General features: G+C 51.2%; 1 protein-coding gene across 2 annotated transcripts in view; it reads right to left on the bottom strand.

The window, feature by feature from the left end:
* The window catches only part of SIN3B (SIN3 transcription regulator family member B), a 37,851-nt gene extending 15,873 nt beyond the window's left edge, over positions 1-21,978 (bottom strand). The window contains exons 1-9 of one of the 2 annotated variants that reach the window (XM_060093838.1): positions 21,861-21,978; positions 21,521-21,627; positions 20,091-20,244; positions 14,268-14,402; positions 13,303-13,503; positions 9,046-9,189; positions 2,325-2,447; positions 1,153-1,242; positions 576-694 (exon numbers count right to left, since the gene is read on the bottom strand). In XM_060093838.1, coding sequence (XP_059949821.1) covers positions 576-694; positions 1,153-1,242; positions 2,325-2,447; positions 9,046-9,189; positions 13,303-13,503; positions 14,268-14,402; positions 20,091-20,244; positions 21,521-21,627; positions 21,861-21,965 — 1,178 coding nt within the window. In that variant the 5' untranslated portion in view covers positions 21,966-21,978. The remainder of the gene's footprint in view (positions 1-575; positions 695-1,152; positions 1,243-2,324; positions 2,448-9,045; positions 9,190-13,302; positions 13,504-14,267; positions 14,403-20,090; positions 20,245-21,520; positions 21,628-21,860) is intronic. The other variant, XM_060093839.1, reaches the window with a different exon arrangement.
* Between the last annotated feature and the right edge of the window lie 261 nt (positions 21,979-22,239).

Here is a 22,239-nt window from a genome sequence, read left to right as displayed (position 1 = left end):
TTTAAAAAGCATAATGAATCTCCAGGGAATTATGCTGGGTGAAAAAAGCTGATCCTGAATGGTTACACAGTGTGATTCCATTTACATAATACTTTTGCTATATAAACTTTAGAGAAGGAACACAGGTTTTAGGGGTTGTCAGGGGCTTGGGGTGTGGGAGGGACGTGGGTGTGGGTCTCAAAGGCCAACGCAAGGATCTTCATGGTTCTGAAGCTATTCAGTACCTGGACAGTGGTGGTGGACACACCAACCTTCACAGGTGATACAGCCATACACACACACACACACACAGGTAAAATGGGAAACCTGAAAAGGTGGGTGGCTTGTGTGAATATCAACATACTGGCTATGACACTGACTAGAGATGTTACCACGAGGGAACACTCCCCAGGACCTCTCTGTGTTCTTTCTTACAACTGCTGGTGAATCTATAATGATCTCTGTAACAACTTCAACTTAAAGACAAGATCGAAAAAAACACGTATACCGTTTTCCAAAAACAATAGCCAAAAGAAGGGTGAAAGGAGTTTACGGAAACAAAACCCAAGCAGGGAGCCCCGAGAAGTGTTGCTCACCCTAGAAATGGGCTGACCAGCTGGAGGAGCTCAGAGCCCGACACAAGCTCCTGGTTGAAGAGCGCGATGCAGCGGAGAAAGTTCTCGTAGACCTCCTGGCTCTTCAGCACCCTGCGCACCTGCGGGGAGAGCGAGTCAGGGGGCCCCTACCGGGCCCAACTCCTGCTCCTGAGCATACCTGGCTCTGCTATCACCAGGTGCACACAGAGTCACCAACACAGGCGTGTTCTAAAGGGGCCGGCTGTGGTCTGCAGCGGACTGCTCTCCGTGCAGTGATCTTTGGCTCAGATAGCATGTGCCTAGAGCCATCTCACTGGCTCTGCCCACTGACTCTGGACAGAAGCCTCAGGACCATCCCAGCTTTAGAGATGCCACACAGCTTCTGAGTGGCAGACACGTGCCCCCAGACTTGGTGTGGGCTCTGAGCTCTGCCTTTCCCACCTGTTTCGCTACCTCCTGCCCGCTGCCCACCACTGGCCGCCTGCCGCCTGCTCCCAACCCTGCCTGCTCAGATCTGAGCTGGGCGAGGCCAGCCTGGACGGGGGAAGGCCCAGAAGTCATGGGTCCCACCGGTCACCTTGTCAAAGAAGGAGAACTCCTGCAGAGTCCCGTACTTCCCCACGGTGGCGATGGACAGGTCTTTGGTACCACGGAGTTTCATTTTCTTCTGTGGAGAGAAATTCCATGCCATGGATGCTGTGTGCCTCCCACGGGCAGCCCCTGTGTCCATCTTTATTAGAATCATAACATCACCAACACTGAGCTCTCCTGATGGGAACCGCCATCAGGTGCTGGATGAGGTCTGCCCAAGACCCCCGTGGATGAACCTCTCAGGACCACCCACCTCAGCCTCCATGACCTAGTGAAGGGTTAAAGGTCACACAACCACTCTGCCCACAATCTGGGATCTAACTTTCAGCAGTTTAGCTCTTTTGATGTCAGGAGGGATTGTCATAGAGTAAGAACAGCCAGGGAAACATGCCCCTAGACACTGTATCAGAAACCTCTTCCCCTGCCTGTTTTGTCCTGTGGGCCGTGATGGTGATGGGAAGGGGACTTGAACTTGGCCACTCTGCTGAGACATCGAGGACACTATAGAACCATCTCCCACATGCCTGAAGAATGATGGGGGTGTGTCAAGAGGACACAAGAGCCAGCCCAAAGGGCCACACTGGCCAGATCTGGGACGGTTTAGGCATCCAGATAAACAGTGATAGTCACGGATTATAACCCGAGTCTATGATGATACACATAATTAAATAAATGGAGATGAAAAAAAGCTCTTCCTTACAGTAGAAAGCCAACTAGTAAATGCATAAGGAATGATGGAATTAGAAAATCACCATCACAGGTGATGAGAACAACAGGAGCTGGACCTCAGGGCCTCTCACCCCCTAGCAGGGCACCTTGTGCAGTAACCGACCTGCACAACTGTACATAAGGGCCCTGCCTGTGAAAGAGTTGTGATGGTGAAAAGGAGCAGACTGAGCAGTACATCCGGTTTCTGCGAGACGAGGTGACACTCCTTCTCACACAATCTTGTGAGCCAGGGGGAACAGGTGACCAGCCACCTCACAGGTGAGTCGACTTCTCAAGGTCCCACAGCCAGTGAATTTCAAGCTGGACTAGAGCCTGGACTCAGCCTCATGCCCCAGGTCTCTGCATATTGCTCCTCAAGTCATCTACGGACAAGGCCAGGCTGCTGGGTGTGCACGCATGCACACATCTATGTGCACAGCTGACAGTTACCTTGGCTGGTGCAGACACGGGACGGAGGAGTGAGGGCCGAGAGCGCTTTTTGCTGTGTTCTAGATTCTTCTCGTGCTCACTCTTTTGGACACTGTTCATTTCGCACGGCCCATTTCCTGTGAACTAAGGACACAAACACAGGAGGTGGTCAGCGTTGGAGAGACACAGCCGGGCCCGTCAGTGCTGGTTCTCATTGTATCCTAGTGCATGGAACCACTTGCCGCTCAGCTCGTGGCCCCAGCAAGCACTGTCTGCCACGGGCCAGGGGCTCTGTCCCAGTGCGAGGTGACCCTGGCTCTCAAGATGCTCACGTTTACTGGAGGAAAGACCCATGTACCCAGCTCACCACAGTCGCACACTGTGAGGCTGGGAGAAAGCTCATGGAAGGCCTCGATGGGCGAGGGTCCTGACAGGTGAGGGAGGGCTCAGTGGGGAGATACTGAAGCTGGGCCTTGGCGTGTGGGGCTCACCCAGCAGACCACTGACAGGGTGTCTACCTGTATGTTCGAGCGCACCACCGAAAGGAAAAGAATTTCAAGCTAGAGGACCAGCAACATGCAAGGTCCTGGCAGCAAGAGGAAGAAGTTGATGGTGCCAAGTCACTGGGGCAGGGGAGGAGGGGCTCCAACCAAGTTTGCAATCTTTCCTGTGAATAAGAAAACACATCTTGGGGACAATGTCATCACTTGGTGGGGTGCTCACTGATAGTCCTCCCAGGCTCTACACCAAGCACTGATTAACAGGTCAGGGTGCTGGCAATATTTATGAAGAATGGTTCTGGAAGGATCTATTTGGCATTTGCATCTGTATGAAAGTCAGAGCAGGCAGGGGGAAGGTGAACGGACCATGGATTTTCTTCAGGGCTGGGCTGGAGAGGCACACTGCAATCACCCCCACTATGTTCACGTTGCCTGCACCCACTCCCGCCACGGGGCCTATATGCAGAGACACTACGTGAAGGGTGTGCTGTCAGCCCAAAGCTTGGGCTGGGTGAACAAATCATGGTGCATCCAAACCAAACAGAGGCAACTGTCAGCTATGAGTTAGCTCTGTGTCTCTGTGCCCACTGTGTCACTGCTAGGGACAGGCATACATGATACACTGTTATGACAAACCGAAAAAACCCCTAGGGGCAGAACAAATGGGACGCCATCTTTTTTAAAAGGATAAACATTTGTTTGCACATTCAGAGGAGGTTTCTGGAGAGATACATACTATAAGACACTTGTAAGTACTTAACTCTGAGGAAACTGAGGCTAGGAAAAAGGGAAGTTAACTTTTCATACTTGATGCTCTCACGAATGCTCGATTTTTCTCATGAGCATGTACTTTTTTTATATTCATAATTATAATAATAAAGACCTATTGTTTAACTACAGGCAAAACCTGTCCCTTAGAGGATTAAGCTTCTTTGGGGGGATTAGTTATCCAAAGACCCAAGGCTGCTCCAAGAACCTAATGTGGAATAATTCTCAACTGGTATTTGCTGTAGATCCCAGAACAGGTGCAAACACCAATCCCTAAAGGAGGGGGACAGGTGACGATATGACGCGCTGAGTAGGACTTGGGGGGGTGGGTTGGGAGGAAAGGGGGTAACCCACTGCTCGCCTGGCTAAGCTCACCCAGCTGGAAGGCAAGCTCAGTACCATCGATCTTCCCCTAACAGTTCAGGCAGTTCTTTTGTTTCAGTTAAATGTCCCAATGTACAAATGCCTGAGGCAGAAGACCCCCAAAGACCATTCACATAGGGACTGGCTCGGCTTGCGTTTGTAAATAAAATTGTACTGGCACACAGCCATGCCCATTCGTGGACGTACGGGCCTGTGGCTGCTTTCTTGCTACCACGGCAGAGCTGAGTCTCTGCCACAGAGACTGTCTGGTCTGCAAAGCCTAAGATACTTACTGTCTGGCCCTTTATAGAAAAACTTTGCTAATCCCTGATCTAGGCGAAGCAGTCGAGTTTAATTAGGACAATATCAAATTTCACCTTTGGTTTCTTTTTCCTGCAGTTTTAACAGAAATCTAAAAGTTAATGAAAAGATCACTCTATATGACAAATTATTTATGAGCGTTTTAGTAATTTTTAAAAGTTGATTAAATCTTTTAAAATGTACAAGACAGTTCTAATTACACAATATACACTTAAGAAAACACTGCTGAATTGATAACAAATGCCATTTAAAGAAACTCTGTGGGCAGGTGCTTTTCTGAGAGAAAAGCTTATTTTTCTAGGGTGGGCTTTGTCAGTGTCCAACTTGGTAAATGCCAAGTTGTGTCCACCAGGGGGCACTGCAACCACGGCCCTCAGAGGACGAGAGGCTCTACTCACCCCCAACCCTGACCCATCAAGATGATAACTCAGGAACCAAGGCCTGCAAAGAGTTCATGTGAGCTGTGCAGCAGCAAAAGCTGGCCAGGGACTTTCTTCCCTGAGGCCATGAGGGTGGGCTGCCCCTTGACCCTGAAGCATTGACAGCAATGACCCTGGGAAGGCCACCCAGGGATGCCACTGTGCACACATCTCTGCAGGGATGGGGTTCAGGGGAAAAGCTGCCAACGCCAGGGTCAGAGCTGAGATTTAGGCCAAGATCCAAGAGACCCAAAAACTATCCACCAACTGTACAAGGGAGCAACACAGGGCTTTACAGTAGGTGACAGCATGCAGCTTGGGCTCCTAGGGACACAGAGGCCCAAGCACCCACAACCCTGGGCTAAGCCAACACAAGAAGGGTGTGAAGCGGGAAGGAGGTGGTGAGACCCCTCTACTCCTCAGCCACGTGGCCCCCGGAGCCAGTTAGGAGAGTCTTTGATGAGCAGGAGCATACAGAGAAGGAAGATGGCAATGATGCTAGGACTGCCAAGGACAGTTATTTGGGAACAGGGAGAAAATAACCAAGTAGGGATTCTGAAGTTCAGAGAGATCCACGGGGCAGATAATGGACTCAGAGGAGAAAGCTAGATTCGGGGATAGGGCCGTGAGGAGGCAGCTGGGCTGAGAGGCCCAGTGTAGAGGTGAGCTCCCTGCCCCTGGGGAGCCCAGACACGGGCTTCCTTCAACCGCCCCCCGCCCCCCCGGTATCCCCCAAGAGCCTCCAGCAGGCCAGGCAGCTGGCTGGTCCTGGGGATGCAGAGGGAGACCCTGGGAGGAGGGGATGAGACGACCAGATGGGATTCTAGGCCTACTTTCCCAGCACAACCGCAGCTGCTCTTTCCGGAACACTGAGCACGAGCCAGGCCCTGCGAGAAGCACTTAAAGGACAACAGCTCAGTCCCCACCTGAGCAGGAGGGCCGGTCAGTCCCGTGTGAGAGAGAAGGCAACGAGGCCTGGGAGGTGACACGGCCTGCTCAAGCCTGCCTGCAGCACCCAGAGCCCGAGGAGGCCCAGGCTGTGTGCTCACGGGGCTCTGTCCAGGCCCCCAGGATACCCAAGGCTCCGGGCAGGTGGGCAGGACTGGTTACAGCTCCTGGACTTGTTTTCAGCCCAAAGGATGGGCACAGAGCTTCTCTGACTCTGACTCAGGAAGTGCTTCTGGGTGGAACCTCCTCTTAGGGATGGTGCTCTGTGTCCCAGAGACAGTAACACGGGGACAAGCCCCGACCTGCACACCGGAAGTCTGCCCAATCGACTAAGAGTCTTGAACAGCATCCAGACTCAGACTGCTATCACCCCCGAGCCCCTTCCTTCAAGACCCACTGCCCCCCAGCCCTGTGCCCGCACTGCATCTTCATTCAAGAAGCAGACCCGGGAGAGGCGGTGGTGACACAGGAAGGTGGGAAGGGTGGACTCTTGTGTGCTCACACCCCAAGTTGTCATCAAGGGCAAAGAGGAAGAATAAAAAGAGGAAAGAGAACACTCAACAACCTAGGAATAGAAGGAGCCTCCTCAACTCGAGGGTGTTTACAGAAAACCCACAGCTCACATCACACTCAATGGTGCAAGATGGAAAGCTTTTCCTCTAAGGTCAGGAGCAAGATGTGGACGCTGACTCTCACCACTTCTATTCAGCATAGTACTAGAAGTTCCATCAGAGCAATTAGGCCAAAAAAGGAAATAAAAGGCATCCAAATTGGAAAGGAAGAAAGAAAACTATCTCTATTAGCAAATCCTAAGGAATCCACGAAAACTATCAAAGCTAATAAACTGGATACGGCAAAGTTGCAGGATACAAAATCAACACAAAAAAGCAGTGGTGTTGGGCTTCCCTGGTGGCGCAGTGGTTGAGAGTCCGCCTGCCGATGCAGGGGACACGGGTTCGTGCCCCGGTCCGGGAAGATCCCACATGCCGCGGAGCGGCTGGGCCCGTGAGCCATGGCCGCTGAGCCTGTGCGTCCGGAGCCTGTGCTCCGCGGTGGGAGAGGCCACAACAGTGAAAGGCCCGCGTACCGCAAAAAAAAAAAAAAAAAAAAAAAAAAAAAAAAAGCAGTGGTGCTTCTATACATGAGCAATGAATAATCCAAAAATGAAATTAAGAAAACAATTCCATTTACAACAACAAAAAGAACAAAATATTTGGAAATACATTTAACCAAGGGGGTGCAAGACTAACACAATGAAAAAAACTTAGAAACACTGCTGAAAGAAACTAAAGACTTAAATAAATGGAAAAATGCTGTGTATTAATCTTGTTAGGATGGCAATACTCCCCCAAACAGTTGAAAGATTCAATGCAATCATTTTCAAAATCCCAACGGCCTTTTTTGCTGGAGTGGAAAAGCCAATCTTTAAATTCATATGGAATTGCAAGGGGCCCTGACTAGCCAAAACAATCTTGAAAAAAAAACAAAGTTGGGGGACTCACACTCCCTGATTTCAAACTTACTACAAAGCTACAGTAATCATGACAGTGTGGTGCTGGCCTAAGGGCAGACATGGTGATCAATGGATTAGAACTGAGTCCAGAAATAAACCCATAAAACTATGGTCAATTGATTTTTGACAAGAGTGCCAAGACCATGCAATGATGGAAAGAGAACAGTTTCCTCAACAAACTGGATTGCCACATGTAAAGTGGACCCCTATCTCACCATATACAAACATTAACTCAGAATGGATCACCAACCTGAATAGAAGAGCTAACACTGTACAAGTATTAAAAGAAAACTTCAGGTAAACCTTCATGACCTCAGAACTAGCAATGGATTCTGAGATTTGACACTGAAAACAGGAGCAACAAAAGAAAAAATAGGTAACTGGTCTTGACCAAAATTTAAAACTGATGTGCATCAACACTAACAAGAAAGTGAAAAGACAACCTACAGAACAGAGGAAAATATCTGATAAAGGACTAATGTCAAGAACATATAAATAACTCTTACAACCCAGCAACAGAGACAAAGTAAAAAAGGTGCAAAGTACTTAAATAGACATTTCTCCAAAGAAGATAAACAGATGGCCAATGAGCACATGAAATGCCCAATATCATTACTCAGCAGGGAAATGCAAATCAAAACCGTAAGATACCATTTCACACCAACTACAAAGGCTATACGTTTTTTTTAAAAAGGAAAACCTCAAGCATTGGTGATGATGTGGAAAACTGAAACCCTGGTATGTTGCTAGTGAGAACGTAAAATGGTCCAGCCACCGTGGAAAACAGTTTGGCAGTTCCTCAAAAGTTAAACACAGTTACCACATGAGTCAGCACCTCCACTCCTAGGCATAGACAGAAAATAACTGAAAGCAGGTGTTCAAACAAAAACTTGTACATGCGTGTTCATAGCACGATTCACAATGACTGAAAGGGGGCAACAACCCAAGTGTCCACTGATGGATGAATGAATGAACAAAATGTGGTCCATCCACACAACGGAATTATTATTTAGCCATAGAAGGGATGAAGTTCTGACACATGCTACATCATGGATGAACCTTAAAATCATGATGCTGAGTGAAAGAAGCCAGACACCAACCAAAGGCCACATGTTGCATGAGTCCATCTATGTGAAATGTCCGAACAGGTAAATCCATAGAGGCAGAAAGCAGATTGGTGGTTGCCAGAATCTAGGGAGGGGGGGATGGGGAGTGACTGCTAATGGGGACGGGTCTCCTTTTGGGGTGATGGGAATGTTCTGAAACTAGAGAGGGGTGATGGCTGCACAACATTTTAAATATTCTAAATGCTACTGAAATGTACATTTTAAAATGGTGAGTTTTATGTTACGTGAATTTTCCTTCAATTTTTTTTTTAAAGCCATAAGTTCATAGGAAAAAAAAAAGAAAAAGAGGAAATGGAAAGGGCAGGTCAGCAGGCCTCAGTCCACAGCAAAGGGAGAAAGGCTGACAGTGCAGTCTGCGCCCCCAACCTCCCCATCGCAGGCCCCTCCTCCGCTATCAGCTCTCTGCGCTCCCACCCCGAGTCACTGCCAAGCCTCCACCCAGTCCCTCCAGGGGGGTAGGCAGTGAGCCTGACCCCTCCTGCACCTTCCCACAAGGGCCTGGTTACAGGCAGGTCTCCACGGGAAGACGCTCTGCCTCCCAACCAGCCCTCGTCGCCTGGCTGCTGTCTGTCCAGAGAAGCCCTTCTGAGGATTTGCGCCAGCTCCCCATGGAGGTGGAGCCTGCACGGGGGGCTCATGCGTGTCTGCACTGGCTGTGGCTTCTGAGGGAACCCAGTGTGTCTGGGGAGTGGATAAACCTGGCCTGGCCTGGGGGCTGCACTGGCAGGGGGTTCTGGCTGATGAGAACGTGGCCCCAGACTGGCGTCGGCGCTCTGTACTCACCAGGGACCGCTTGGCTTCGGGCAGGAACTGTCCAAACTCGGAGAGCAGGTCCTCCTGGCCGCGGAAGAGGTTGGCCACCTCGGTGAACACCTCCTCTTCAGACATGCCTCGGAACGGACGGCCCTTCGTGCTCAGCTGCTCCTTCTGCCCGTGTTCAGGGGAGGGAAAACGAGTCGTTAGCCAAGGAAGCAGGAGGCACCCTAGGCTGTGACACTCAGGCATCCCACTGTGGAGGAGACAGAGGGATGACTCACGAAGGAGAACTGGCTGGCAGAGCCCATGACTGCTGCCACCAGCAGAGGTGGCCCAGCCCGCTGCCCTGCTGACACCTCCGGGTGTCCCCCAACCACTCCCCCGTCCCCCACCCCCTGCTCTGGAGAACAGCCTGTGCGCTTGAGTCTTGACCCTGCTGCACAACGTGGCCTGAGCCCCGGCCATGGATGCGGCCTGTGCTGGGAGTGTGGAGGGGATGTGAGAGGGGACGGTCATGGAAGGACCTGACCTCAGCTCTCAAGCACCCTCGAGCAGAGGCTGGGGAAGTGCAAGGTCAGTGGCAAACCCACGGTCCTCCCAAGGTCAAGGGAACTCATTCTGCTGGGCAGGGGACTGAGGAGCTAGCTCTGGGTCTGGAAGGGGCAGAGGGTGAAGAAGGAAGGGAGGGGACTTAGAGGTCAAAGGACCTGTTCCCCCAGAGTCACTAAGACTCTGGAAGGAAGATGGCTTGACCTGGAGCTTAAAGCAACAAGATGAGGACTAGACGGGACCCAGGTCGGCAGGGCAGGTAGCAGCGAACACAACTCAAGCCGGCCATCAGAAGTTAGTCCCTGTCAACTACACCCAGGAACGTGACAGAGCATGAGGCGCTGGTGTCGGGCCCTCCCAGAGTGCCCAGCAGCAGGGCTTCGACACCCCCCCTCCACAGCTGCAAAGAGGGAAGAGACAAGGAATGGGGAGCCCTTTGCACGCCCTCTCCTCTCGGCCCTATGTACCCTGAGGAAAGCTACTTTCCAATCCTGGCACACGGAGCACCCGTTTGCGGGCAGAAAAAACTGCCTCCACCCCCTCCTGACCAAAGTTACCGGGACACTTGAAGGCCAAAGAAAAAAACAGGCAAAGACCATTCAGCTCAGAGAATAAATACAAATCATCCCTATACAGATGAAACAGTGATCAGACTGAGTGATGTTTGAAGAAATACAATTTAAAACTGTGTCGCAGCATTTTTGCTCATCAAATTGCATAAGGACTGGTGATTTCTGATGAGGGTGTGGGGAACTGGGCACTCTCATTACAAGGCGGAAAGGAAGATTGCTGCCACCGGCAGAGGGAAGCCTGACGCCATCTATGATCATGTGCTGAGCGCACACCCTCTGACCTAGGGACGCACCTTCTGGGAATTTTCCTGCAGAGAGAGTCAGTTCTGCTCTAACAGTTCCACCCGTTTTGAACACAGATCTGTTTGGGACACGGACTAGGGAATGATTTGAGCGTGGTATGGATTCTGCATTTGCTGAGGCAGGATTTTGTCCAGGAGCAACATGGGGTGAATGTGGAAAAGTGCACCCGGCTGAGCCAAGCCACCTGGTAATACACGACCTCCGACATACACACGCCCCCAGCATCGCTCCCTCAGCTGCTAGAGCCACTCTGCCTGAGCCCCCTCTGGGGTGACAACCCATCCCATTTTAGGAAACCTGCTCCTGGTACCTCACAGTGACCCGCAGGCTGCAACCTTTCCACACCCATATCTACACATGACACTCAGGTCTTTTCCAAGGTCAGGTGCTGGATGTGCTGCAATATTCACATCATGCTTAGCCATTTAATGCACGTACAATGGCGCTATCGGTTTCAAGTAGGTGCCTATCTTTTTTTAATGTGTTGCTGACACAGTTTTTGAGTCTCACGCTCTGATCCCATTTTCCCATAAGACCTGTGGTTGGTGAGCATTTATTTGCAAAGCACGGTCATTTTGGGGGGACGTCAGGGCAGAACTGGCTGTGCTCATCCAGGCACACGACATATGTTCGAAGTTGTATAAAGGAAACAGCTGTCCATGGCTGACCTGAGGCAAGCACTGTGCTTGCATCAGTGACCTCGGTTAACCGTATTTAACCGGGATCAGCACCACCAGCGCTATAGCCATTTTATGGATTAGAACCCCGAGGTCCAGGGAGGTGAGGGAAAGGGCTCTGAGGGGGCGGGGGGCACAGCTAAGGTCTGACTTGAGGCCCAACAGAGATAAAAAACAGTAACGTGTGGCCCTAGAGCTGCTGTTTTGGCCTCACAGTGTCTTTTAAAAATCCACATCAGTGTTCGAAAATCCAGAAGAACTCACACAGAAATTCAGATTTCCAGCTCCTTTTGAAGAAACAGGCAACCTGAGAGTCGCCAGGGGGCTTGTTCAAAAAGCAGATGCTGGGCAGGACCTGGGGTGGCAACTCTGAGGGGAGGCCCAGGCAGCTTGCATTTCCAACCAGCTCCCTGTGGCTCTGGCTGGGGAACACTGAGCTGTACTTCCTTCCTCACGCTTTCTCCAAATCAACCCATGGCCCTTCGCTAGGACCTTGGATAAGTCACTTCTCTACACACCAACAAACCGTCCCCCCTCCCCCCTCGATTCCCATCAACATAACAGATACCTGCCGGCCTTCCCTCTAACGATCCTTCCACCCCTGAGATGTGGTGACCCCACGAAATCTGTGAAGAGCCCATAAACACTCATGATCACAACATCACCCCTCCACACAGACTGATGTTCACAGCTGCCACTTGCAACCACTTATCTGTGAGAAGCAGGAAGTTCTCAATGCCGTACAAGGACCGTGCAGACACCGGACGTGAGGCTGACAGGACCAAGCATGTCACTGGCACCACTGCCCACAAATGTTTAGAGTATTGAAACAGTTTCAGTGGGTTTACAGGGAGCAATTGCTATCAATCTGATCCTAAACATTTATGCTAAAAAGACTCCCATGTTTTTATTTCACTTATCAAGGTTGTGCAGAAGATTTCATTTTTAAAAGTGGGTTCTGATGCTTAGAAAAATAAAAGGCATCAGAAACTCCATGTCTGGGTGAGGATGACATCCGAACTCCTTGCATGACACAGATGTCCCTTGCCACCCGCCTGCCTGCACTTCCTGCTAAGTCCCCTGAAGCCAGCTGCCTGTTCCGGCCCCTGGGCCTTTGCACAGGCCATTCCCAGCACCGAGAGTCCACCTTTTGCCTGACGGTTCTGACTGATTCGCCAAGATTCAACCTGAGTATCCTCTCCGTAACCCACTATGGGGTCAGCAGCCCTCAACCCTGACACACCTGTCCTACACACAGTCCTTCTTGTCCACCCTAATCGTTTCCAAGTTTCCTCCACCTCTCAACTGAACTCCTAAGCAACAGCAACCATTCATCCCTGTCGACCCAGCACCTGGCACAAAGCCCGGTTGTAATCAGCATAAATAAAGGGTAGTTTATTGTCTAAACAATAACTAAGCCATCTTATAAAAAGAAAACTATCTTCTTGGGTTCTTCTTTAATCCTCTAATGTGTGTTTCCTATTGAGGGTGCAGAGGTGCCTCAAGGGGCAAATTAAAATCAAACCTAAATAGAACTCCAACAGGTACACCCATGTTCACAGCAGCGTTATTCACAACAGCCAGAATGTGGGAGCAACCCAAGTGTCTGCTGATGGATGAATGGATATAGAAAATAAGGCGTAGCCATACAATGGAATATTACTCAGCCTTAAAAAGAAGGCCATTCTGACACATGCTACGGTACAGACGGACCTTCAGCGCATTATGCTATGTGAAACAAGCCAGGCACAGAGGACAAATACTGTACAATTCCACTCCTAGGAGGCCCCTATCGGTGGAGTCAGATTCATAGAGACAGAAAGTACTGATAGAAGGGTGGGCGCCAGGAGCTGCGGGAAATGAGGAAGGGGCAGTTAGTGTTTCATGGGGACAGAGTTCCAGGTTAGGAAGATGAAAAAGTTCTGGAAATGGATGATGGTGATGGCTGTGCAACAATGTGAATGTACTTAATGCCACTGAATGGTACACTTAAAGTTGGTTAAGTTTTGTATTTATATATATTTTACCACGGTAAAAAAAAAAAAATGCTAAAAAAAAAAGAGCTAATCAGAATTTTCCAGGATTTCATGAATTCAGATTAGAAAATCTGAATGTTTCCAATGCACCTGATATTGGATGATGCCACAAACACCCACAAAGAAGCGTGACCTACAGCTTCTTACCTGGTAAGTGTGCAGTATCTCCAGGAATGACCTGTAGATTTCTGGGTGATCTAGAAAGCGGGTCTTAATCTTGTTCACGTAGCTGATGGCGTTGTTGAATTCCACGGAATCTGACTCCAAGGGCACCTGGGGTTTGTCCTCCTTATATAGCATCTGCTGCTTGACGTTCTCTGCACAGTCGCTGTGGTTGTGCGAATTCTCCTGACAACAGTACGACAGTGAGTTACTGTTGGGCCCGGCACCGGGAACAGATTGTGAGAAACGCCAGACTGAGCCACTGTGTGCAAGAACAGGCAAAACTTAGCACAGAGCCAAGTTTTTTACGTCGACGCAGAAAAAGGTTACTTCTGGGGGCCTGGAGAGAGAGAAGCAGGGAGGGGGCACCCAGACAGAGACAGCCCCACCTCGGCGTTCTGAGTGCCTGAGCGTTCCTGGGACAGTCTCACGAACTCACCTCTGCCTGATCCTTCCAACAGATGCAAAGAACATGAACCTGAGAGGCACACTCTGTACACTTGGAGAGATTAGCATTCGGGAGAGATTTACAAAGAGTGGATTGTTTAATCCTTTTTGGAGCAGAGTAAAGTCTTCCCACACCTCTGGCCAGCAAGACTGTTTTCAGGTGTGAAAGCACCTGCTGTCAGCAGGCGTGAGACTGGGACCCTGCAGGTCATGGGGGCCCACTGTCCAGGTTGCCCAGGGCTGTGGGACTTCTGGTGCTAGGCCTGGGGCAAGTCACTTGAGAGGAGAGAGATGGGCCCTGAGCAGTCATCAAGCACGCTCTCCACTGATGTGCTTTTCTGTCAGTACCAATAAAAATAAAAAACAGACACACGTCTCTCTCCTGGGAAGTCGGAATCCTAATTCACAGTGGGACAGGACCACCCCCCAAAGGAGGTGATATTTATGCTTCTAAACTGGAATTTTGTGTGTTGTCCTGAGGGCGGCCTCCCTCTGCCACTGACCACGGCTGGGCTGTCGGGAGCGACCCTCGGCATCCTGCAGGTCCCCAACTGGGTCTCGGGCAGGCTGGGATCCTTCCAGTTCAGCTTTAGGTCTTTGCTAACACACCACCTTTCAGCGAGTCTTCCAGAACCATCCTGCACCAAAATAAAATGACTCTTACCTCCCAGCACTCTGAGCCCCCTTCTTGCTCTATTTTTCTCCACAGCACATATCACCTTCCTACAGGAAACATATTTTACTTATTTTTTTCTCTCTCCAGCCCTGATCAGAAGGCAAACTCCAGGAGGGCAGGGATTCTATTTTGGTCAATGCTATATCCTCAGTGTCTGGAACAGAGTGGGCTTCATCCACTGTTGGGGATGATCAGATGGACCGATGAAGGAAAAAATCCCCTGTGGCGCCTGGCACTGCCTCTGGCACCCACAGCTGACCCTAGACTCCAGGGGACGCCGGGCACACTGCTGCCCACTGCTGCAGAACTGTCATCACAACAGACACCTCCACCAGGCACACCCGCCGGCACCTGAGTGGGTCTACTAGTGCACTGGGGCCGCCACAACAAATACCACACACTGGGCAGCGTCAGCAACAGACATTTATTTCCTTGAAGTTCTGGAGGCTGGAAGTCCAAGATCAAGGTGCCAGAAGGGTTGGTATCTCCTGAGGCCTCTTGGCTGGTAGACAGGTGTCTTCTCGCTGTGTCCTCACAGGGTCATTCCTCTGTGCACACATATCCCTGGGGTCTCTCCTTGTGTCCTAATTTCCTCTCCTTATAAGGACACCAGTCAGACTGGATTGAGGCCCATCCTAATGGCCTCATTTTGCCTAAATTATCTCTGTAAAGACCCCATCTCCAAATACAGTCACATTCTGAGATACTGAGGGTTAGAACTTCAAGATATGAATTTGGGGGTGGGGTGGGGGCACAATTCAGCCCATGACAGTGGGTGTAGAGGCAACTCTAGGAAGTCTGAGCCGAGGAAAACAGACACAAAAGATCCAGAGCAGTCACAACTCTAAGCACCGTTTCTCCCCGGCACTAGAATTTGTTCTATGACACTTTGGGGACGCCGTTCCTGATTACCTTTGCTTAAGCTCACAGAAGTCTGTGCTCATGTTCCTTCATGGTACACAGGCTTGGAGGCAGAAGGAGCTGGAAGGAGTTCAACAGGGGCAGGGGGGAAGGGAGCAGCCCTTGAGCAGCCTTGGAGCCAAGGTTTGCTTCAGAGGAGGCTGTGGGGAGCTCCCTCCCCACCACTGCGAGGGGGCATTTTCAAGCACCATGTGCCTCTTCCAGTTCCCTGGAGTGAGTCACCGTGACAAGATGGGAGAAGCACCCCTGGAGACCAGGGTTCGGCAAAAGGCCAGACAGTAATGGTGCAATTGCTGTGGCAAACAGTCTGGCGATTCTTTAGTAAGTTAAACATGGTCACTAGGTGACTGAGCAATTCCACTCCTAGGTATCCACCCACAGAACCAAAGACAGGTGTTCAAACAAATCCTTGTACATGCATGTTCATAGCAGCAGTGTTCACAATCGCCAGAAGGTGGAAAAAACCTACGTGTCTGTCCATCAACAGATGAACGGATGACCAAAAGGCGGTCCATACCTGCAGTGGAATAGTATGCAGCCTTAAAAAGGAATGATGCTCTGGTATAACATGGATGAACCTCGAAAACATGCTGAGAGAAGGAAGCCCAGACACAAAAGGACATATAGTATATGATTCCATTTATATTAAGTATCCTGAACAGGAAACTCTACAGAGACAGAGAGTGGATTAGTGGTTGCCAGGGGCTGGTTGGGTGGGGGCAGAATTGGGAAGTACCGTTTCTTTTTGGGGTCATAGAAATGTTCTGGGATTAGTAGTGGTGGTTGCATGGTACTGTGAATACACTAAAAGCCACTGAATTGGACACTTTAAAATGGTCACAATGATGAATTTTATGTTACGTAAATATCACAATTTTAAAAAAAATTTTAAGTAATCTGAAAGATGTAAAAATGACCAGCCATACAAAAATAAGCTGGCTTTGTTCCCTGGGCCACAGTTTGCCAACCCTTGGTCTAAACTTTTTAGAACAATCCAGGCTTTTGTCTTCTCTGTCTGCTGTGGGTGGCCTCGACCAGGCACAGTTAGAAACGCCTCCTAGACACTGATAAGCGCCCCACGTGGCCGACTTGTCCATCTGAGTGTCCACATACAGCCCCAACTAGATATTTAAGAGATGCCTCAGATGGACTTTCCAAACACAGAACAGCCCCCCGGCCCACCCCCACTGGTCATCCCAGCAGGTGCTGCCTTCACCCAGAGACTCAGGCATCCCAGAATCACCCCTGGTGATCTCACTGATTTTTCTCGCTTTTGCTGACACCCACCCACATCACCGTCTGCTCCAACTGGTTCCCACGCCCCTCCCTAGCCTCCCAGATCCGCTCTTGCCCCCTCAGTCCACTTCTGGCACAGCAGCCAGAGCAGCCTTTCCAGAACTTTCCCCTGGCTTCCCACGCTCCTGGCTCTCTCTCCTACACTCTCTGCTTCGGGCTCTGACCGCACCAGCTTCTTGGCTGTCTCTCAGGCACACCCACTCATTCCCACCTCAGGCCTCTATGTCCCCACCAGGAAGACTCCCCGGGGGGCCACAGGCATGGCTCCTGCTCCCCTCACTCAGCCTCTGCCCACGGCACCTTCCCAGGCCTGGCCCCTGCTGTCACCTGCAGCACTGAACTCCTTCCTGTATTTCACATCTGTCCACGTGTGTCTCACGTGAGTCCCCACCTCAACCATGCAAGCGCCCTGAGAGCCAGGACTCTGAACAAACCTCAGCGTCTGGCACAGAGGAGGTGGCCTACACCTGCTCCATGGGTGACTAAGACAAACACGAGAGGCAACCTCCCAGGAACTGACTGAGCTTCAAATGACCCTTCCTGGAGGGAAGACGGCCGGCTTCCCTTTGAACGTAAAGGGGTCACTAAATTACAAGCTGCACCTCAAGGTTTATCTCTTTACTTATCATTCAAGCAGCCGTCGTCCCAGCCAAGCACAAGAGGGCCGGCCCCAAGAGGCAGGGTCCATCCTGAACAAGACCCAGCAGCCAAGATTCATCACTTTCCCACTGACATCCAGTGTCTCATCCCTCTGATGTCCCGAAACAGGGACAGTCGTGAACAAGACAGACGTAGTCCTCCTGTCTAATCTGGAGGACTCAGTCTGCCAGGGAAGGCAAACCAACACGAAACAGTGGATTTTTTCTTTCTTAGCTTTGCTATGTTATTTTGAAGTGTATAAAACGAGGTGCTGTGCAAATGACTTGGGGATGGGAGTGGAGGGCTCTCTGAGGAGGTGACGTTACAACTAAGGCCAACCAGATCCCAAAAGATGTTGATTCAGGAGGCTGCAGCTGCAGCAAGGGGACGTTCTTCCTGCCATGGTCCCCGGCCCCTCTCTGGCCACACTTCCCACATCATGGCACATGTCTATCTTCCCCTTAGATTAGTGCTCTCAACTGGGGTGATTCTTCCCCCCAGGGGACACGTGGCAATGTCTAGAGACATTTCAGGTTGTCATACTGGGGGAGGGGGCGCTACTGGTATCAGGTGGGTGGAGGCCAGGGATGCTGCTCAACACCCTACAGAGCACGAAACGGCCCCCACAAGGAAGAATGATCTGGCCCCAGTGGCAACAGTGCCAAGGCTGAGAAACCCTGCACAAAAGGCTCCCCACAGGCTGAGACTTATTTATCTTCCTCAGCACCTAAGAACTATTCCCTCCTTGTCTATAGTTGACAGGATACATGACGAGATGAAAAACGGAAAACACACACACACACACACACATACACACACACAGGGAGCTATACTTCAAAATAGTGAAGCTAGAAAAACCAATTAAAAAAAAAAAAAAATCACCAGGGCACTGGCGAGTAGGGAGCCCTATAAAGTTCTCAGGCTACCGTGGATTCGAAAAGGACTCTAGGAAGGTGAGAGGACATTGCGTTTGCGCCTGGCGTGAAGCAGGGCTGGAAACATGGCAGGTCCGTGGATGTGACTGAAACCATGTGGGCGGCACGTGTCCCGAGGGAACGAAGGGCACGTAATTCTCCCCCTGAGGAAGGGGCCCTACATATGGCTGTTGCCAGGCTGCAGCAAGACCATAAAGCCCTGGTAGGCAGCTATCAAGGGAAAGTTCTCATCAAGCCCGTCTTCAAGTTAATAGACCTGTGGTCACGAAATCCACCTAGGGGCCGACAAGACTGGTCCGGTCTCCTTATCTCTCCAATAGTCCTCGAAGCTGTGTGTGGAGCAGCAGGGGCCTTCTGGCTACTTAAGGGAAGGTGAGGCTCATGTGGAAATCCAGCCCCAAGAGCAGTTACTCCAACAGGTCTTGATAAGGTGAATCCCACACGTGGAGTGCAATTTAGGTCTTGGACTCTGGCTCTTTCTTAATGAGCAATGGTAATGACACCCAGTGTTTACTCAGCGCTTCAGATTCAGGAAAGTGCTCCTGCACACACTGCTGCAAACGAGCTTGCTTTTCTCCCCTAGCCATGACTGTTCTGAAGATTAATCTCCGCTAAGGCTTTTATCATCTGGAGGAAGGAGCGCTACCTCTGGCTCCTGGGGCTCCATTTGCAAACATGAAATGGAAGCTTTTGGAATTCAGTAGCCGAAGGCTTCCAAGTTCCTTTTTAAAACTGTGGTGCACTCCTCGGCTTTAATGAGACAATGTACTGATGGTGGAGGTTGCCTTGTGTAGAGAAAAGGCAGAATTTATGTGCCAGCCCCCCTCGGAGAGGGACCAGCCACTGCCACATTGCCTCTCACTGCTGTCTTTTCAAATCCTGACTCCCTAATTGATAGGAAACTGCAATCTCCTTTATCATCAGAGAAACCTACAAAATGCATCCAGAGTAGATTTTTGCCTTCCCTGCAAAAACCCCTGGGGCAGAGATGGAGGAGGTTGAAAGAGCTCGTTCACTTACACCAGCACTTCTCAATGCTGTGATTTTTGCTCCCAGGAGACACCTGGCTATGTCTAGAGACATTTTTGGCTGTCTTGACTGGGTGAGGGCCTAGTGGGTGGAGGCCAGGGATGCGGCTGAACACCCCACAATGCCCTGGACAGCACCCCCGCAGCAAAGGGTTATGCCCTAAATGGCAACGGGGCCGAGGAGAGAAAAAGACAACCGTTACCTTATAAAAGTAAAGCTCAAACAGGCTTTCTTTTTCTCAGGGGATCTGGTGAGCAAACACAAGAAGGGACTGCATAGACAGAAGAGGCAGCAACCTGTCACTCGAGAAAGAAGGGACCAAAGCCACAAGCCTGAGCTCAGTCAGTGATCCTGTTGGCAGGTGAATGAAGCACAGCAACAATAAACGTGTCTAGTCACACATGCATCTCCACCGCTTTATTTTGTGGGTGGCACCGAGGATGATCAGAGGGACCACAGGCCCAAGTACAAGTGTGGCTGGCCTGCCTAGTGCGCTCAGGGGGAGAGCCTCAAACCAAGACGTCCATGACTGTGGATGCGATTATTTTGACTGGACGTACAACTGTGTCAGGAGAATGCCTCCCTGACACACACAGACACATCCACTCTTGATTTAAATCCGCCAAACGCATCAATTTGGGATGCAGAGGCTGCCCATGCAGGTGTTTCAAGCTATTTTGATTTCTGCTAGAAGCATTTTAAGAAAAAGATCGGCTCTTCACTAGCTTTCCAGCAGTGAAATACACGAGCCACGCTGTCCGGCCTGTGTATCTGAGTACCACGGCGGGCTGTGCTAAGGCCACATCACTCAAACCACTGCAGCGGCATACCTGGCTCGACAGAGGCGACTGTATGTTTAACTTGCCGTTCTTGGGAATGTCTATTCTGTACCCGAGAGGAAGGAAAGCGTTGAATCCAACAATCAGGTCAGGGTGTTCGTGGAAGAGCTGTGACACTCGTCGGATGACTCCAGGAGTATCAATGCTGGAACGAAGAATGACAGTGGGCAGAAGCGTCTCGGGAAGCAAACTGAAAGCAGAATCGACTCCTCCCTTACCCATGCCATGGCACGAGCTCCTTAACAGACAGTGAAGCACCCTCAAATGTGACTGGCGTGATTCTGCCCACAGTGATCCACTGCCAAGGCAACCGGGCCTGGGCTCCCTGTGCCTTCCTGGCAAAACCCACAGAAAATGTACACAGCACGGCTCCCAAAACACTGCAAGCACATGTGCTAGGTTCTGAAAACGTCAGGACAGCCAGCTGCAAGTCCTGGGCTCCAAGAAGTGACAGAAGGTTAAAGCCCTCTAAATGGGAGACAGATTCATTTCATATGAATTAGGAGACTATGACACAGGAGTTGTTCCCAGCAAGTGACTATAACGTATAAATGTCAAAGGCCCTGCAAGTATGAAAGCTGCTAAGAACCTGAGGGGAGAGACAGGGTCTCCCTTAGGGCTGCAGTCAGGGCCAAGGTCTTAGCATCATGCTTGTGGAAGGAAACCAGGCGGGCCCTGCCGTATTTCTTCAGAGGGGGAAGCAGCACAGTGGGGATGTGACACTTTAGAATCTAAGTCAGAGGCACCGAGGTCTGGTCCCGTCCCTGCTCCTAAGGTGGATCTGGGCAAACCGCTGGCCCACTCTAAGCCTCAGTGAACCCCTGTCAAACAAGCTCACTATCCATCGGGAGGTCCCCCGTCTATCTCTAACCCTCCTGATTCTGTGCCTATGAATACAGCTAATGTGTTTGAAACGCCTTCTAAGTGCCAGGTTCCTTACTAAGCATTTTATGCGCAGTATTTCCAAGCGGGCCTGGCACTGAGGTGAGGCAAGTGAGGCACTCACCTTGGGGATAAGACTTAAGAGAGTGCGAAAACATTCGACAATCAAGATAAATAACATTTTCACGCAGTGCTTGAAAAAAAAAATCTAAAATAATTTTTAAAAATCCCCAACGAACAAAATTCTTTTAAACAAATCAACATTTTGAGTAAAGACAGGATCCGACTCTGTGCTTGCTCGACTGCCTCACTCGCCGCACCCCATCACTGCCCTCGTTCCAGGAATCCCCGCAACAGCTCTACAAGGGGGTACCTTTCCGTCTCTTTTTTGGAAGAAGGAACTGAGGCTCCCAGAAGTTCGACAACCTGCACAAGGGGTCACCCTGTTGAGGGGCAGCCGGGGTTGGGGGCTCCCACCCCGCTCAGGCAGACTGAGGCCCAGGGTGGACCCCCGGGATGGGTAGGGGCCCCGCTGGTACCTTTGGCTTTTGAACTCCTTCATGATCTCCAGGAAACCATTGTAAGTGGCAGGGTCGCTGCCGAAGCGGATCTTCACCTGGTCCAGGTAGGTGAGGGCGTCCTCCACCTGAGGGGAGGGGGGAGGGTCCAGGTGGGCCGCGGTCGGCGGAGGAGGGGACAGGAGCGGGGGTCCCTGGCGGGAGGGGGACGGGCCGGGCATCCGAGGGGCGGAGGTGGGGAGTCGGGGGTCCGGGGCCGCGCGGAGGGGAGGCCGAGGGCCGGGCGGGGCCCGGTGGGGGGCGCCGACCTGCGGGGGCTGGACGACAGGGTTCTCCCAGGGAGGGCTGGCCCACCACTTACGTGCACCGGCAGCTTCTCGTGGCCCGCAGAGCCCGAGCGACCCCAGCGGGCGCCGCTCAGCCCCCGGCCCGCGGGGCCTCCGCCGCCGCCGCCAGCGTGCGCCATGTTGGAAGTCGGAGCTGCGGCCCGCCCCGCCCCCGCCCGAGGCCCGGCCGCGCATGCGCTGGCCCCGCCCCAGAGGGGCGCGGCCTGGTGACGCCAGGGAAGGCGGGGCTTCTTGAAGGTTCCCTGTAGGATCTTACCCTTAAAACTGAAATGCAATTAAAACGCTTTACATACCACGCGTGGGCAAACCAAGACCTGCTGCCTGCTTTTGTCCGGTCCCACAAGCAAGCTCAGAATGGTTTTTACAATTTTCAAAGTTGGAAAAAATCGGAGA

This window comes from Mesoplodon densirostris, chromosome 3 (assembly GCF_025265405.1).
Source record: "Mesoplodon densirostris isolate mMesDen1 chromosome 3, mMesDen1 primary haplotype, whole genome shotgun sequence".
Classification (NCBI taxonomy): domain Eukaryota; kingdom Metazoa; phylum Chordata; class Mammalia; order Artiodactyla; family Ziphiidae; genus Mesoplodon; species Mesoplodon densirostris.
This window is presented reverse-complemented; position numbering and strand designations above follow the sequence as displayed.